Here is a 16,160-nt window from a genome sequence, read left to right on the forward strand (position 1 = left end):
ATGAATGTTGGATACAACAATTTGTCTGGAGAAATCCCTTCATGGTTTGGAAACTTGCAAGAACTTCGATTTCTTCTTCTCAACAACAACACCTTCTCAGGTGCGATCCCGCTTTCTTTAGGGAATATCTCAAATCTGGAGAAACTGAATCTGGGGTACAATTTATTGGAAGGAAATATTCCAAAAGGGATTGGAAATCTTTCCAACTTGAGGACATTAACTTTAAGAGGTAACCAGCTTACCGGGTCCATACCATCTGGCATCTTCAATATATCCTTGGAAGAAATCGACTTTGCAGAGAATAGCTTATCTGGTAGTCTCCCATTAGATATCTGCAACCATCAGTTGAAACAGATCAAAGGACTGAACCTTTCAGTCAATCAGCTTCAAGGTTCAATTCCATCTAAGTTATATAATTGCAGAGACCTTGAGCATTTGTCACTGTCCTACAATCAGTTCAATGGTCAGATTCCAAGAACACTTGGATACTTGGTCAAGCTCAAGGATTTATCTCTTGGGGGAAACATTTTTACAGGTGTGAACTCCATTTCCACTCCAAACTTATGTTCATATTTAAGTGCTGTGAGAAAATTTGCTAATTCCGTATTTGTCCATTTGCAATCTTATTCTAGCCATACCAAATTGTATTGTTAACTTATGCTACATGAAAATATTATGTGATGTTTTGTTATCAATATTTTCTCCAGGGTAAAATACAGAAAAATCTCCTGTGGTTAAGCTAAACTACAAAAAACTCCTTTGAAACTAATTTGAAACAGTAGCGGAAATCATCAAAACTAACGGAGGCGGAAGAATTGATTCAATTACACTAATATATATGTATGTATATGCATAAAAGACCATCCAACAACTATTCTAGTTAAGCAAACTTACGAAAAATTTTTCTATAGTTAAGTCAACCTACGGAAGAGCCCCCTATGTTTACCTATCAGTGCAATCACCATTCTCCACGTTCTACCACCACTCTCCCCTATATCAAACCCCTATCCCTCTCCTTTTTCCTCCTCTCTCTTCCCCCTCTGTCTTCCTCCTCTTTCCCCTCCACTGCACCCCCACTTCCCTTCCATTGCAACCCGTTTTCTGCATCTCCTCACCTCCTTCTTGTAACTAGAGGAGGGTGGTGATAGATGGAAGGATGGTGGTGGAAAGTGTAGAGTGGTGGTGGCAAGAGGTAGGAGTGGTGGTGGAGGAAGTGATGAGAGTAGTGTTTTATTTTTATTTATTTATTTTGTGTCTAGAAATAAGGTGACTTTATTTAGAAACTTTTATTTATTTATTTATTTTGTGTATATAAATATTTTCATTTATTTATTTTATGTATAGAAATAAGGTGAGTTGTATTTGGAAGTTTGGGTTGTTTTTTAGAATTTTATGAGCTCTAAGGGGTTTATTAGGTAGATTAGCTAAAAATTTGATTTAAAAATTATTTTCCAAGTCAAGCACCCTCAAACTCATTAATTTAAATGATTTTTGTCAATTTTCACACTAGTTCAAACCATGAGATATCCGATTATATTATTTGAAACTATAGGGAGCTTTTTCTATAAACTTGCTTAACTACAAGAAGCTTTTCTGTATTATAAATCTAAAAGTATAATAGGTATATCAATTGAAAATTTATTTGTTTCCAGTACAAATACAAGCAAAAAGAGGTACGTGTATTTCAAACCCATTAAGTCAGACTATTTTCATAACTTTTTTAAATTAGTTCAAATCACAAAATAATGAAGTGTATGTTTTGAAATTATAAGGGGATTTTCTATAGGTTCATTTAACCGCACAAGACTTTTCTATATTTTATCCTTTCTTCCGTGAAAAAGTAAGATTAGTCTTTCTTTCTAACAATTTGGTAGATGTATCGGGCTCGTTAGATAGTTGGCGGGAAAAATGATAGTCCTATATATTTTTTTCATATATATTTTCCAATGCAGTGGCTTCTTCAGTAGCTACTCAAGTAAGGGTGTCAATGGGTCGGGTTCGGACCAAAATTGAAAATTCTAGATCTAGACTCATTTTTATGTAGTAGATTCAGACCCAATCCGTATACCCAACGGGTCTAGACCTAAGAGTCCCGGAATCGGGTTCGAAGGGTCGCCAGTCGGATCTGAATCTACCCAAAAAGAAAATGTCCAAATTTAAACATCTCAAAACTAAATCCAAAATCAATTACAAATCCAATATCTAAACTTAAATAAATCAAATTACAAAACTAAATCACAAATAACTCGCAATAGTTAATCTAAAACTAACCAAAAATCAATCTAGAAAGTCATTACTAAATTGTTAATTTAATAAAAGAATATATTTAGAAATATTTATATTTTATAATTATTAATATATTGTTTGAGTTCGGATCGGAATCCTATATTCCGTATCTGGCCTTTTTTTTGTTAGAGTAAACAAATCCGAATCCAGATATTGAAATTATTTTTCAACACAAACCCGAAAAATTTTATCAAATTTGGATTAGACCCGGATCTAAACCCGACCCGTTGACACCCTATACTCAAGTCAAGAAAATGGACAAGTAAAATCATCCCCACCAACCAACAAAAGATAAGACATGGCCCACTAATAAAGGGTAACACTTGTTTTGTATGGCTACAATAATTGCCCTTATTTGTTTGCTTGACGGGCACTAAAATGACAATGGCTGTAAATTCGTTTCCAATGGTTTTTTTGTTTTGGCAAATTGCCATATTTTTTGGTAAGTTTGCCATATTGCTGGAAATTAATCCAACCATAGAATTAATATAAACTTCATATCATCCTAGCTACGTTAAAGCCATCAATTACAAATAATATTTTTAAATTCGAACTAGTTGACCGGTTCAATCAGTTGAATTGCAAAGCAATTAAGTCTTCGATTAAATTATTACAAAAACTTGGTCTAAAACCTGATCAGACTAAAAACTGGTAAAATCAGAAAAAAAGACTGGGTTTTTTTTATGTGTGACAATAGAAAAGAAGTAATCAAAACATTAAAAATAAGGTTAGGAAGAATATAGAGCATGAGTACTGTTTTAGCGAGGAACTAAGCTCCGAAGTCGACAAAAAGAAGTCTCAGACTATCAGTCAATGTTCGAGTATGTGAAAAGAAGAAAAATAAAAGGGTAAATTGCTAATAACCCCCTATGTTTATAAAAAAAAAAATAACCCCCATGTGATTTTATTTATTATCACATAACCCTCTAATATTTCAAAATATTCATTTCACTCCCCTATGGTTTCATGTAAAATAGAAATTTAATGGAAAATAGTTTATGTAATGTCATTAGTTGAAATACCAGCAGTACCCTAACTTAAATACTAAATCAAATAATGACTTAACCACCTTGTATAGGGGAATTACATTTATATAAAAATCACAGGGGAATAAAGTGATTATTTATACAAAATATAGGGTGTTAAGTGGATATTATAATTTGATTATATGCACTTTTAAAACATTCCGTCCATTTTCCACATTATATAAAACTATAGAGGAGTTATGTGGCTACTTGAAACCTTAGGGAATCATCTGGCATTATGTAAAATTACGAATGCGTAGAAATTTATAATATTATGTGTTTGAGCAACTATAAAGGCTCCCACGAACTTTTCCTAATATGAAATTAACAGCCTTTGTTTTAAATTTTTTCCAATATGTCTTTGTATTGAGTTCTAGAGTCATCAATTAACACTGGAAAGTCGAACATTAAATATCAAATTTTAATACAATTTTAAGAGTTTGAAAGGTAGGAACCGGTGGGGAATTAAAAAGAGAAACAAAAGGCATATTTAATAATTATATATATAGTATTTTTGCATACATTATGATCACATTATTAGGTTCTTAGTATCGGTTTGAATGATCGAACCATTGACCCCCAATCTCTTTGCTGTGACACTTGAGAGACTAGAAAAAAAATACTCTTCCATTTACCAATCCACCAATATTTTGTTGCACTAATTTGCCACTGTACATGTTATTTTCTTTTCTTTTCTTTTTTTTCTTTAACTTTTTCTTCATTTTCCAATCCACATGCTTGTACTTAGCGAATGAAACTTCAAACAGTAATACCTGTATTTTCTCATTACGCCTTAATGGGAACGTTAAGAGATCGGATATTTGAAATCTTCTCAAAATTATTTGTTAATATACATGGAAGTCCAACTGAAGAGGCAAATAATAAAAGAATCATTGTGAAATAATAGCACAATCCACTCAATTTGGTTAACCTTTTCTCATGAGCATGACTAAGATTGGCCATGAAGCAGATTACGAAGGGCATTTATCACCCGTAAAGTGTAAATCCATATATTTTATAGATAAACGAGATCCTAGCCTGTTTTCCAAATTTCAAGATAGCCATTTATTTGCTTTGGTTGATATACTTAATGAATGAATTTTTCATATTTCATGCAGGCGGAATTCCAATGGAAATTGGAAATCTTAGCAGCATGCAGATACTAAACCTGCAGAGTTGCTTTCTGACAGGGAGAATTCCATGGCCTGTCTTCAATATATCCTCTTTGAGAGTAATGGATTTGTCTAACAACAGCCTCACAGGAAGCTTACCGTTAGACAAGTTTTACAACCTTCCAGCACTCAAAGAGCTACATCTTTCAACCAATCAGCTGATTGGCTCGATTCCCTCGTTCATATGGGAATGCAAGACCCTTGAAACTTTAGATTTATCAAAAAACAACTTCACGGGTGGCATATCAAAGAGGGTTGGGAACCTAACATCGCTCCAAAACCTTCTTCTAGATCATAACATGCTGACAGGTATGTACTTTACCTCCATATGTTTAACGTGCCTACATTGTTGTTCGATAGAGTTTAGTCTGGATACATACATGCAACAAATTCCATTTTATAGGTATACCCCTGATTTATTACCATTCTCATTTTGGACACATTGCACCATAACTTTCATATTCCTCTCAATTTGACCTTTCCTTTCACTGGGTTAAGAAAATCAATGGATTTTCATGAGTGCCGTCAAACAGTTAGTCAACCGGTCAAATTTTACTTAGCACAAGTGTATTACCCATTGGCACTCAAATTTTTCATGCTATTTATTTTACATGTTCACTCATATCTTTTGTATATTCAATTCTAAAACAATTATCACGACTATATTTAGATACATACATACATATACATATACGTATACATATATATATACACGTGCACACACATATTTGAAAACACATGAGAAAATAAAAATACTGAAAATAAACATATGAAAAAATTTCTTTATATGATGATGAGGTGTGCCATATATTGGATAAAAGTTTTTGTATGCCTATGCACATAGAGAAAAAAGTTTGCAACAATAGATTAAAACAAAGCTAGAAAGCTTGATATCTCCAAATATTAGAGTTTATGGATTCAAAATGCAACTCCTAATTAGGGGTGCAAAGCAAGATTTAACCAGTGTTTTGAATCTTGGACTGGGCAGTGACTAGGTAGAGGTTGGGGGTTATGGGTCAATGGATTCAATCGGATCGGATTGGTATTAAGAATCAGATGAAGTTAGTATTATGTTATAAATATATTAATTAAAAAATTTATTATATTATATGCTAGAGTACATAAAAGTATATTGTTAACAAGAATAAAAATATCCATTTAATTTCTCAAATTTTATTTCCAAACATTTTATAATTCAATACCCTTTAAACCTAACTCAAATATGATGTTTGGAAGCTTTAAATACGAATTGATCAGCGTAGTACTAAATTTCTATGACCTCTTTGCAAAAAATAAAGAAATTAAAGCTAAAAATGAAATTTTAGAAAAGCTCATAGGCATAATTATAGTTATCTAATATTTAGGGGCCAATTTTAAATAATGAAAAAGCTATAAATGATCGTTGAATATTTATTTACTTGTTTGAAGAGGTTCCCAACTTTCTATATAGCTCGTTTCCCTTTCCTTCTTCGCCTTTCTTCCTCTTCTCCTCCCTTCTTCTTATGTTTTGTTTTCCTCTTTTTTTTTTTTTTTTTTTTTTAAAAAAACTTTTAAACCTTTGCCTTGTTTACATCCTTTGCCAAAACAAAACATCATATCATCTTTTGTTTACATTTTTTTCCTCTTCTTTTGCTTTTAAGTTTCAATTACAAAGCTTAAATAAATTAGATTTTCTATTCCTTCCTAATTCTTTCCCTTTCTTGCTTATTTCCTTTTGATTGATTTGCTTATTAACAGAGGTGTGGTATGCATGCACAAAATAGTTGTTAATTCTGTTAACACCTTTAACTCAAATGAGACGAATATGAAAGTTTAGGGTTTAATATATCCAAAATAATTCAAAGTGCAAGCATGCTATTTAAGGATAAATAAAACAACTAGAGGAAGATCCAGACCACAAACTGTTTGGTCAAATACACAATGAAATTACGACCGCTGAAATCCTAATCTGTCCTGTAAAGCTGAGAGGATAAAAATTAAAACAATGTAGTGTCCATTTACGTCGAAAACCGTATAGAAGTATTTTGCAAAGGGTCAATGCCCAACTCTGTCCCTTATACTTTCAAAGTATTTATTTTGTACCCTACAATAAATATGATTCAAAATCATATCTGGCATTATGAAAATATACACTTTCGTCCAAAACTATATTCCAATGTACTTTCTGGCTAAGAGTTGCACACTCCAATGACTTGCATATCATATTTAGGTTGTTAAATAAGAAGGTAAAATTCTTTCCCTCCAGAACATACGGGGAAAATGACCAATTTTATCTCTCTAATTTGGAAAAAAAATTCATTCCCTACATTCAAAGGATGCAAAATCATCCTCCACATTTTGAAATGGTATAAATTTCATCCCATAATCCCAATTCCCATCAACTCTCTGACCAGGAATAGCACACCTAGACATGCCAATGGTAAGGTGTGAGTTGGACTTTTTTTATTCAGATCTAGATCCACTAAATTTAGTTAGATCTAAATCAAGGATCAAACCCTTATGGATTTGGAAAAATAAACCTAGATCTAGACTCTCATGGACTTGGGTATCCAATGAATATATGTGAGTATTTTTTTGAACATATAGTGAAGAAATAAAGTGAAAATTTTTAAAAAATATATCAAGTTCAAAAATAACATAAATATCATAAAAACATAAATACCATACATTTTTGTTTTTAAATAATAAAATTAACATTCAAGAAATTGAATGTGATGTCATGAACTCAAAGGAAGAATTATTGTCAATTACTTTTATTTATTTTCAAAGTTTCATGTGCATTTAAACATCTAATCTTTCATTTGTTTGCTTTTTTTTCTCTTTCCTTGAAAAAAGTTTGTACCAATCGTAATGACAACTATTATTAGTTTGAAAAAGAAAACAATCATAACATATATAAATATTTAGCCTTATTAATATATATATGGGTTCGAGTAGGGTCTGGTTTGGATCTGAATTTGGGTATAAATCATAATGAATCAGACTCTACCCAGACTCGTGACTGTCATAGAGAGTCTGGATCTTAGTAGGGTTTAGGTATGAGAAATTAAGTTCAAACCTTACCCAAGTATACCGGGTTTGAATTGGATTTGGATAAGATTATATCCATTGACATGCTTAAGCACACCCTAGCACATGTGTATACATGCAGGGGCTATTTGTCAACCAAATGACTAGAATAGAAGTAAACAGCAAATTAAACTTCATTTTTTCACTGATAAATGCATCCTTTTAAACGTGAGCACGAAAAATATAGTTTAAAAATTATGAGGCATGAAATTGGTGATTTTCTCATTTGATGTAAGGTAGAAACAATTTTATCTTTCCATTTAGGCTCTGAAGTCCTACGCGTGCATCCGACTCAATTTTAAAGTTAATCTAAATTGGTTTTGAGATGACACTGGTACCTCTTCATAATGTGGTCGATAATGTTATGTTTGGTCCTAGGAAATTGATCAACAAGAACAATAGAGTTCTTGGCAACCCAATAAAAATAATAACAAATTAAATAAATCAAATAGAGAAACCTAGAATTTTTACATGATTCAGCTGAATTGACCTACATCCACGGGTAAAGGGGTAGCAGATTTATTATAACAGAAATAGAGTACAAAACCCAAGAAATAATTCCAATGCCCAAAAGGCACCTAAAACTAAAAATACAAAAGACACTAAATATTTAACAGCCCAAAGACCCATAACTTGCTCTTTTGGTTTGATGCCTAACCAAAATCTCTCTTAGACTGGGATGTGAGCCCGCTAAAACTCTCTTGAACTGGTACATACGGTACTTGAGCTGATGCCCTTAACACAATTAAATTCAATCAAACCCACTATATTTATAAGTACCCAGAGGAGAGATTTCTTTATCAAACTCCCGATATGGGATACAAAGACAAATTCAACAGATGATCTTGAATTGTTTTAAATGTGATTGATGAAAATAAATTTTTTTTCAACTTTGAAGGAATGAAACTGGTCATTTTCCCTTTTGAAAATTTTTGCATTCAGATTATTCTTAGTATCTAAATGTCAACAACAAAAAAAAGGGCTAATAAAAGGGTCAATTTGTTAGTTCTAGACGTTAACTCAAATTAGATTAATTTATCCAATATTTTCATAGCCATTTATATAAACAGGTAACTAATAAACAAGACTGTGAATTTCCAGTTACATTTTCCCCCTGATTTCGTCCATCCCCATTCTTCTCTACTTTGTTTCATTGTGTAAAACAAAGAAATGAGAGAAGTAGAACTTAATAGGCATCTTAAGAGTTCTACTATTTTAAAGATGCTAAATTTTCTGCAGGTGAATTACCAAGTGAGATTGGTAACCCCAAACTGGAAACGCTTTATCTTGGAAGTAATAACCTAGCAGGCCGTGTTCACCCAGAGGTATTCAATATGTCATCACTAATTAGGATGAGCTTGGATGAGAACAACTTCAATGGCTCTCTCCCTTTTAGCATGTGGACTACACTTCCTAATCTTCAAGTGCTTAATCTAGACAACAACAAATTCACGGGGATGATCTCAAGCTCTATAGCCAATGCATCTAAGCTCACCTTCCTTTCCTTAAACTTTAACTCTTTTACTGGCCCTTTACCAACTACCCTTGGTAAATTAAGATTCCTCAAAAGACTTTTTGTCGGAGCAAACAATTTCACCAGAGAATCGTCAACCCCAGAACTAAAGTTCATCTCTTCTTTGACAAATTGCAGAGAGTTGGAGACAATGGAACTATCACTGAATCAATTCAATGGTTTCCTTCCAACTTCGATTGGGAATTTCTCAAAAACTGTTACTATGTTCAATGCCTTTGGAAGCCATATTAAGGGCACCATTCCAAGTGAAATTGGAAACATAAGCAGCTTGGAATCCATAAACATGGATAGCAACGAATTCACAGGATCCATCCCCTCCACAATTGGAAAACTAGCTCGTTTGGATCGTATATATCTAGAACACAATGGGCTTCAAGGTTCCATCCCAGCTGAGCTTTGCCAACTGAAAATGCTTGGTGACTTGTATCTGAATGAAAACATGCTCACTGGTCCAATACCAGATTGCTTAGGGGAACTCAAATCCTTGAGAAGAGTCTTCTTGCACCTCAACAATTTGACATCTACAATTCCATTGAGTTTTTGGAACCTTAACGATCTCTTAAGTCTGAACCTGTCTTCGAACTCTTTAAGTGGTGATATTCCCTCGCAGATTCAGAATCTTAAGGTCATAAGAGAATTAGACTTATCATGGAATCAATTATCAGGTGATATTCTAAGTTCATTCAGCAGTGCTCAATCACTTGTTTTTTTGTCCTTAGCACACAATACTTTTCGAGGGCGCATTCCTCAATCTATGGGAAATTTGATAAGCATGGCGTATTTGGATTTGTCTCACAATGATTTTTCTGGAACAATTCCGCAGTCCATGGTGAAGCTTGGAGACCTAAATTACTTCAATGTGTCTTTCAATAAACTGGAAGGGGAAGTTCCAACAGATGGACCATTTGCCAACTTTACTGCTCAATCCTTTGTGCAAAATTATGCATTATGTGGCTTAGCTAGGTTAAATTTGCCACCTTGCAGAACAAATTCCCCTTCCCATTCATGGTCAAGAAACATTTTGAAGTACATTCTACCTCCAATCGTGTTTGCTATCCTAATTGTTGCAATCATCACATTTTTGTTGGCAATAAAAAGACGAAGCAGGGAAATATCAAGTGAGATATCACCGGGTGAAGGATCATTACTTCAACAGTTTTATTGGCGAAGGCTTTCCTACGAAGAGCTACTAGAAGCGACAGATTCCTTCAGCACGAACTATCTACTTGGAACTGGAAGTTTTGGTTCTGTATATAAAGGGACACTCCTCGATGGATCCGAAGTCGCAATAAAAGTTTTCCATCTGCAATCTAGGGAAGTAACCAAGAACTTTGACGCAGAATGTGAAGTATTGGCCAGCATCCGTCACCGAAACTTGATAAGAATCCACAGTTGCTGTGTTAATCGTGATTTTAGAGCCGTGGTACTGGAGTATATGCCAAATGGGAGCCTTGAAAAATGGTTGCATTCTGAAAATTATTTCTTGGACATGCTACAAAGGTATAAAATCATGATTGATGTAGGGTTGGCTTTAGAATACCTTCACTTCAATCACGCACCAGCTGTTGTTCATTGTGATCTGAAGCCTGGCAACATCCTGCTAGATGAAGATATGGTTGCACACGTCTGTGATTTTGGTATCTCCAAAATCTTTGGCAATGGGGAAACTATGGTTCAAACCAAAACTTTAGCCACAGTTGGTTATATGGCACCAGGTAATCTAATTTCCTTTTTCTAAACTATGATACTCTTGTTAACTATTCTAAATGTTAATAAACACTTAATGCCAATTATTGTTACAGAATATGGAGAGAAAGGAATAGTGTCTACAAGTGGTGATGTCTACAGTTTTGGCATAATTTTGCTGGAAACATTCACAGGGAAAAAGCCAACTGATGATAGCTTTGGTGAAGAATTGAACTTGAAGCAATGGGTTAGCAAATCTGTTGAGGCAAACTCAGTAATAGAAGTTGTTGACAGAAACTTAATTCACGAAGAAGATCAGAACTTCTGCCTGATGGAGCAGTGTTTGTTGTCTATTCTTCATGTTGGGCTACTCTGTCTAAGCGATTCACCTCACAAGAGAATCAACATGAGGAACGTTGTGACCAGACTAGAAAATATTGAAGTCCCACTAGTTAAAAAATTATAGAGTTTTATAAAATGAATGGCACAAAGCGTTTCTTTAATGCGAATACTACTAATTTTTTGTATTGTGACGTCTTCTTTAATAGTTAAAAACATAGTTATTAAATTCAATCCAAACATCAATTAGGCCGTGTTGATGTGAGTTGGTTATAATTAGAGATAATTTCAGAAACCTTCCTTAAGGTTTCTAGCACTTTCACTATTTTAAAAATTACACTGACCTCTCCTGTCAGATTTTTGGAAACTTTGCTTACGTCATTAGGGCTAAAATAACTTATTTGTCCAAAGACATTGGGTTTATTACTAACATTTATTTGGAAAAAAGTATCCCATGATTTAATTAAAAGAAATAACCATGATTAAGAGGAATATTTATTTTTTTGATGTGTAATTAATAACAATAATTGCAATTACCGTCATTCTCACTAGACTATTTTTTGATGTGTAATTAACAATAATAATTGCAATTGCCTCACTAAATTGCCATCTCCTTTTCTACTATTAACTTCTTCTTTCACTGAATTGTTGTATCCTCTTCGACTGCTAACTTCTTCTTCTTTACCTTTATCGCACCATTTGAAGTACCTGCACCTTGCACAACATAAATATAACTTGTCTGGACTCTTTTTGCTCTCAAATATCTTCATTATAGTCTTGTGATTGCAGCCGAAATATTTGTTCTTAATGATGAAAGCTGTGGATGAATTCTATGATTCCTCACTATGGTTTGAAGAGGCAATAATTTCTATTCCAAAACTTTCACTATCAACTTGCAATATAGCACAACAGAATCACTTCTTTTCACCTCAAATATTGAAGTTCATATCCCAAATAGAGATAGTTGTGGAGTTTATATTGCATAAAAATGAGAAAAATGAGAAAAAACTAGCATAAACTGCACAAGAATGAGAAAAATTGCTATTGCATAAAACTAGCCGGTGGTGTTGTTGCTAAAACATGGTTTTAGGTTATTGCAAAAAGGGCATTTGTAGAATAGAAATATCATCTCACTCAAGAAAATACTATTTTAATGGTGCTTGAATTGAATTGCCACCAAAAATATAAAAGTAAGGGAGGTTAGTGTAATTTTTGAAATATCATGATAGGTCACTAAAAGTGTCAAAAATCTCAAAGGAGGTTTCTGAATTATCCCTTATAATTATCTTCTCTTTTAAATTAAAACTGTATAGCAATTAGGGATTAGATAAGGATAGAATAGATTAGTTACCATTTTGAATATTTGTCTAGATTCATTGTACCTTATCCTATTGTCAGCCTATATAGGTCTCATATTATCGTAATATTTGTGTAAAATACATGAGATATTCGGCCAAAACTCTTTCTTCTTAACATGTTACAAGAGCAGGGATTTTAGGGTCTTTGCTCAATTGCTACTCTGATATAATTTTAAATCAAGAACCATGGCAGAATTATTTGAAGTGGTGAAATATGGTGAAATTACCTCCATGCTAGAAGACTTGACTGTGCGAATGGAAGAAGTCTTGATCAGGAGCTAGAAGGCTACCCGAAGCAGTGATCCATCGATGACGAATATTGGCATCGAGTTGGATGGCACCAACTATGCCTTGTGGTCCCAAGTTGTTGAGATGTATATCTCGAGCAAGAATAAATTGGGATATATTAGCAAAAATCCTCAATCTTTACCGACAAATCCTACATACTGACAATGGCTGACTGAAGATTCAATCATGAAGAGATGCCTCATAAACAACATGGATCCATTCCTGATCTATAACTTCATCCATTTCCTTAATACAAAAGTGGTATGGGATGTAATTGTCACAACATATTTCGATGGAGCTGATACGTTCGAACTGCAAGATTTGCGGCGAAAAGTGACTAGGATGAGACAAGTGGGAGGGCCAATTGAGAAGTATTATAACAATTTGTAAGACTTATGGATAGAGATCGATTTTTGTTGGCCAAACCCAATGGAGCATGTGGTAGATATCTGTACCATAACTCTCTCATATAGGAACAGAGGGTGTACATTTTTCTCAATGGGCTAGATGACTGATTGAATAAGATTTGCAGTGATATACTACAAATGAAACCGTTCCCAATAGTGAAAGAGGCATATGCCTATGTTTGATGTAAGGACCCCAGGTAATCGATAATGTTGATGGGGGAAGAAAATACAATCGGCTCTATGATGGCATCTAAGGGAGCAAAAAGTGGGCCAATTAGGTTGCATCAAACCAAAGTGCCAAATGAAGGGGACAGCTATACCCATGTGCATTTCAAACTGCAAGGTATCCAACAAGGTGGAAAATGTGAAAAGGACAAAATTGATGAGCTGATCAATCGAATGTTACTGATCAAAATGAAAGCACTGGAAGAGTGGCAACTTTGGCTACCAATTCAGTGGAATCAGCCACTACCCTTAACATTGCATAGGTGCATTTTGTTCCTCTTGTTGATGTCTTGAAGACTTGTCAGCATCAAGGCTTGTGCAGCCTTAATCAACGTGATAGTGGCCGGATTGTAGATTTAGCGCCACTGATCATATGATCATATGATATATGATCCAAATGATTTTTCATCTGTTATTTAGTGGAGACAATTAATGACTTCTAAGGCCAAAGGTGTTCAATATCCAGTTACAGTGGATGTGGCTGTTTTTTTTATCATTATTCTTTATTTACTTGATACCTTATTAATTCCCTCATTATCAAATAAGCTATTATCTATGAGTCAAATAACAGTCGATCTTAATTGTGTAGTACTCATATATCCAACCTTTTGTCTTCTTCAGGATATTCTCAAAAAGGAAATAGTTGATTGTGGTACTAGCTAGTAGAGGTGTTTATACTACATAAATGATTTCAGCCCAGGTAGAGCAAATCAGATGAGAAACACCGATAATACTAAAGAGTGAGAGATCCAGTAATGGCATCGGCGATTAGGTCATCCCTCTTTTGGATACATGAAGCACGTATTTCTGGATTTGTTTTCTAAATTAATATTGCCAATATGAAATGTGAGATTTGTACTTTGGCCAAAAATCATAGAACCCATATCCTATTAGTCTTAATAAGTGCAATACTTCTTTTGGTTTGATGCATTTTGATGTTTAAGGACTTTCATTGATTACTTCATCTGCTAGTATTCGTTGATTTGTAACCTTTGTAGATGACTGTAATTTGATGACTTGGTTGTATCTATTGAAGCATAAAAATAAAGTGCTATATATTTTTAAATCATTTTTTTAATGATTGACGCATAGTTTTAAACTACAATCAAGGTTCTCTAGTCAGATTATGGTGGCTAATATGACAATCAACTGTTACAAGATTTCTTCATTACTAATAGTCTCATAAATGAAATTTCATGTACTCAAACCCTGCAGCTAAATAGAGTGGCAGAGAGGAAAAATTGGCATATATTAAAAATGATTCATGCCATACTGATTGGTATGAATGTTCCATATCAATATTCGCTTGATGCAATTGCTACAGCAGTTCACTTGCTAAATGGGTTGCTTTTAAAAGCTGTTGATTTTCAGACTCCGCTACAGGATCTCTTGCAATATTTTACTCTACCATCAGTGCTAATGGTTCCTAATAAGTGACTATTTTGTACTGTATTTGGATGACATTTTATGTTACTTTTAATTACTTTTTCAATATTATAAGAAAAAAATGGTTCATTTTGGCTAGAATTGGTTTTAAATGCGACTTAGTGCTTAAATGAGATTTTTGTCTCCTTTACTTGCATTTTTTTATTGTTTTTGTAGGAGTTGAAAATGGACTTCACTTGGGGCAAGAAACAATTTTATATTATGTTGATTGAAATCCTAAAATTTGCAAGGATGGCAAGTTCCAAGAGTAGATCAAGGCACAAGAGTAAGGAAATAAAGAAACTTGAAGTAGAAGAAAATTAGCTGAATCCCTTCAAGAATCCCTCATAGATTCTGGCCGGATTGTAGGAGGGATTCATGGTAGAAAGTTTGAATGAAGCAAAAAAGATGAAGAAATGAAATAGGGGAGGAATCCCACCATGAATCCGACCAAGATTCCAGCCAGATTGCTAGAGAGATTCCGGTCAAACTTTATGGCTTCCATTTGTGCAACTTGTTTTCACCTTCATTATTTCACTTCTTTTGAAAGACGAATTTGGAGACTTTTTTAGTTATAAAAGAGTGGATCTAAAACCATCTTTTGAATCATTTCTTCTCTATATAAACATATTTACTTCAAGAATCAAGGAAGAGTTTGGAGAAGTGCAAGAAAATATCACAACAATGTGGTTCTTAGCTAGTTTCTTAGCTCTTTAGTTTAGGGTAGTATAGGATAATTTAGTTTTAGTTAGTTCATCCTTTCTTGTATATTAGCTAAATGAAGATGAAGTTGGAGGATGAAGAAGGCAAGGAGAGAGCTCATATGATAAGAGTTACTCTACTTTCCCAGCATTTTATCTTTTGTAATTGATTCTAAATTTAGTTAATATACAAGTTTAGATTTAATTTTCAATATGTGTTTCTAAAGTTTATACCTTGGGTTTTGGTTGAACTTCATATGATTGTACTATATTGATTTCTTGACTATTCGATACTACTATTTTGAGCAAGTTATTTAGTTCTTTTGCTTTTTTAATCATGAATAACTGGATATTAATTGTAATTATCTAAAGGTGTTAGATTTGCAATGAAAATTGGAATTTAATACTAGTTCAAGAGAGTGCTATCCCTACAGAATATACTCACGAGAGTAGAGGTGTATCTTTGTAGCTTTTGTGATTTGCTCCATGTAATTTCATAGAGGTAATGAATTTTTAGCTAATTTCATAACTACAAGAGTAGGTATGGATTAGTTATAAGTGTAGTTGATTCACTACGAGAGTAAGTTTTACATGCATAAGGGAATTACGCCATAACTAACCAAGATCATAGTACTCAATATTCCA

The 16,160-nt window shown here is 33.6% G+C and overlaps 1 protein-coding gene across 1 annotated transcript; it reads left to right on the forward strand.

Moving 5' to 3' along the window:
* On the forward strand, window positions 1–11,366 carry LOC113722693 (uncharacterized). Its single transcript, XM_072048258.1, has 4 exons — window positions 1–535; window positions 4,430–4,792; window positions 8,792–10,801; window positions 10,889–11,366. Exons 1-4 carry the CDS (start codon window positions 1–3, stop codon window positions 11,236–11,238), a joined length of 3,258 nt encoding a protein of 1,085 aa, XP_071904359.1. The 3' UTR covers window positions 11,239–11,366.
* Window positions 11,367–16,160: the final 4,794 nt, after the last annotated feature.

The sequence above is a fragment of the Coffea arabica genome, chromosome 5e, assembly GCF_036785885.1.
Source record: "Coffea arabica cultivar ET-39 chromosome 5e, Coffea Arabica ET-39 HiFi, whole genome shotgun sequence".
NCBI lineage: Eukaryota > Viridiplantae > Streptophyta > Magnoliopsida > Gentianales > Rubiaceae > Coffea > Coffea arabica.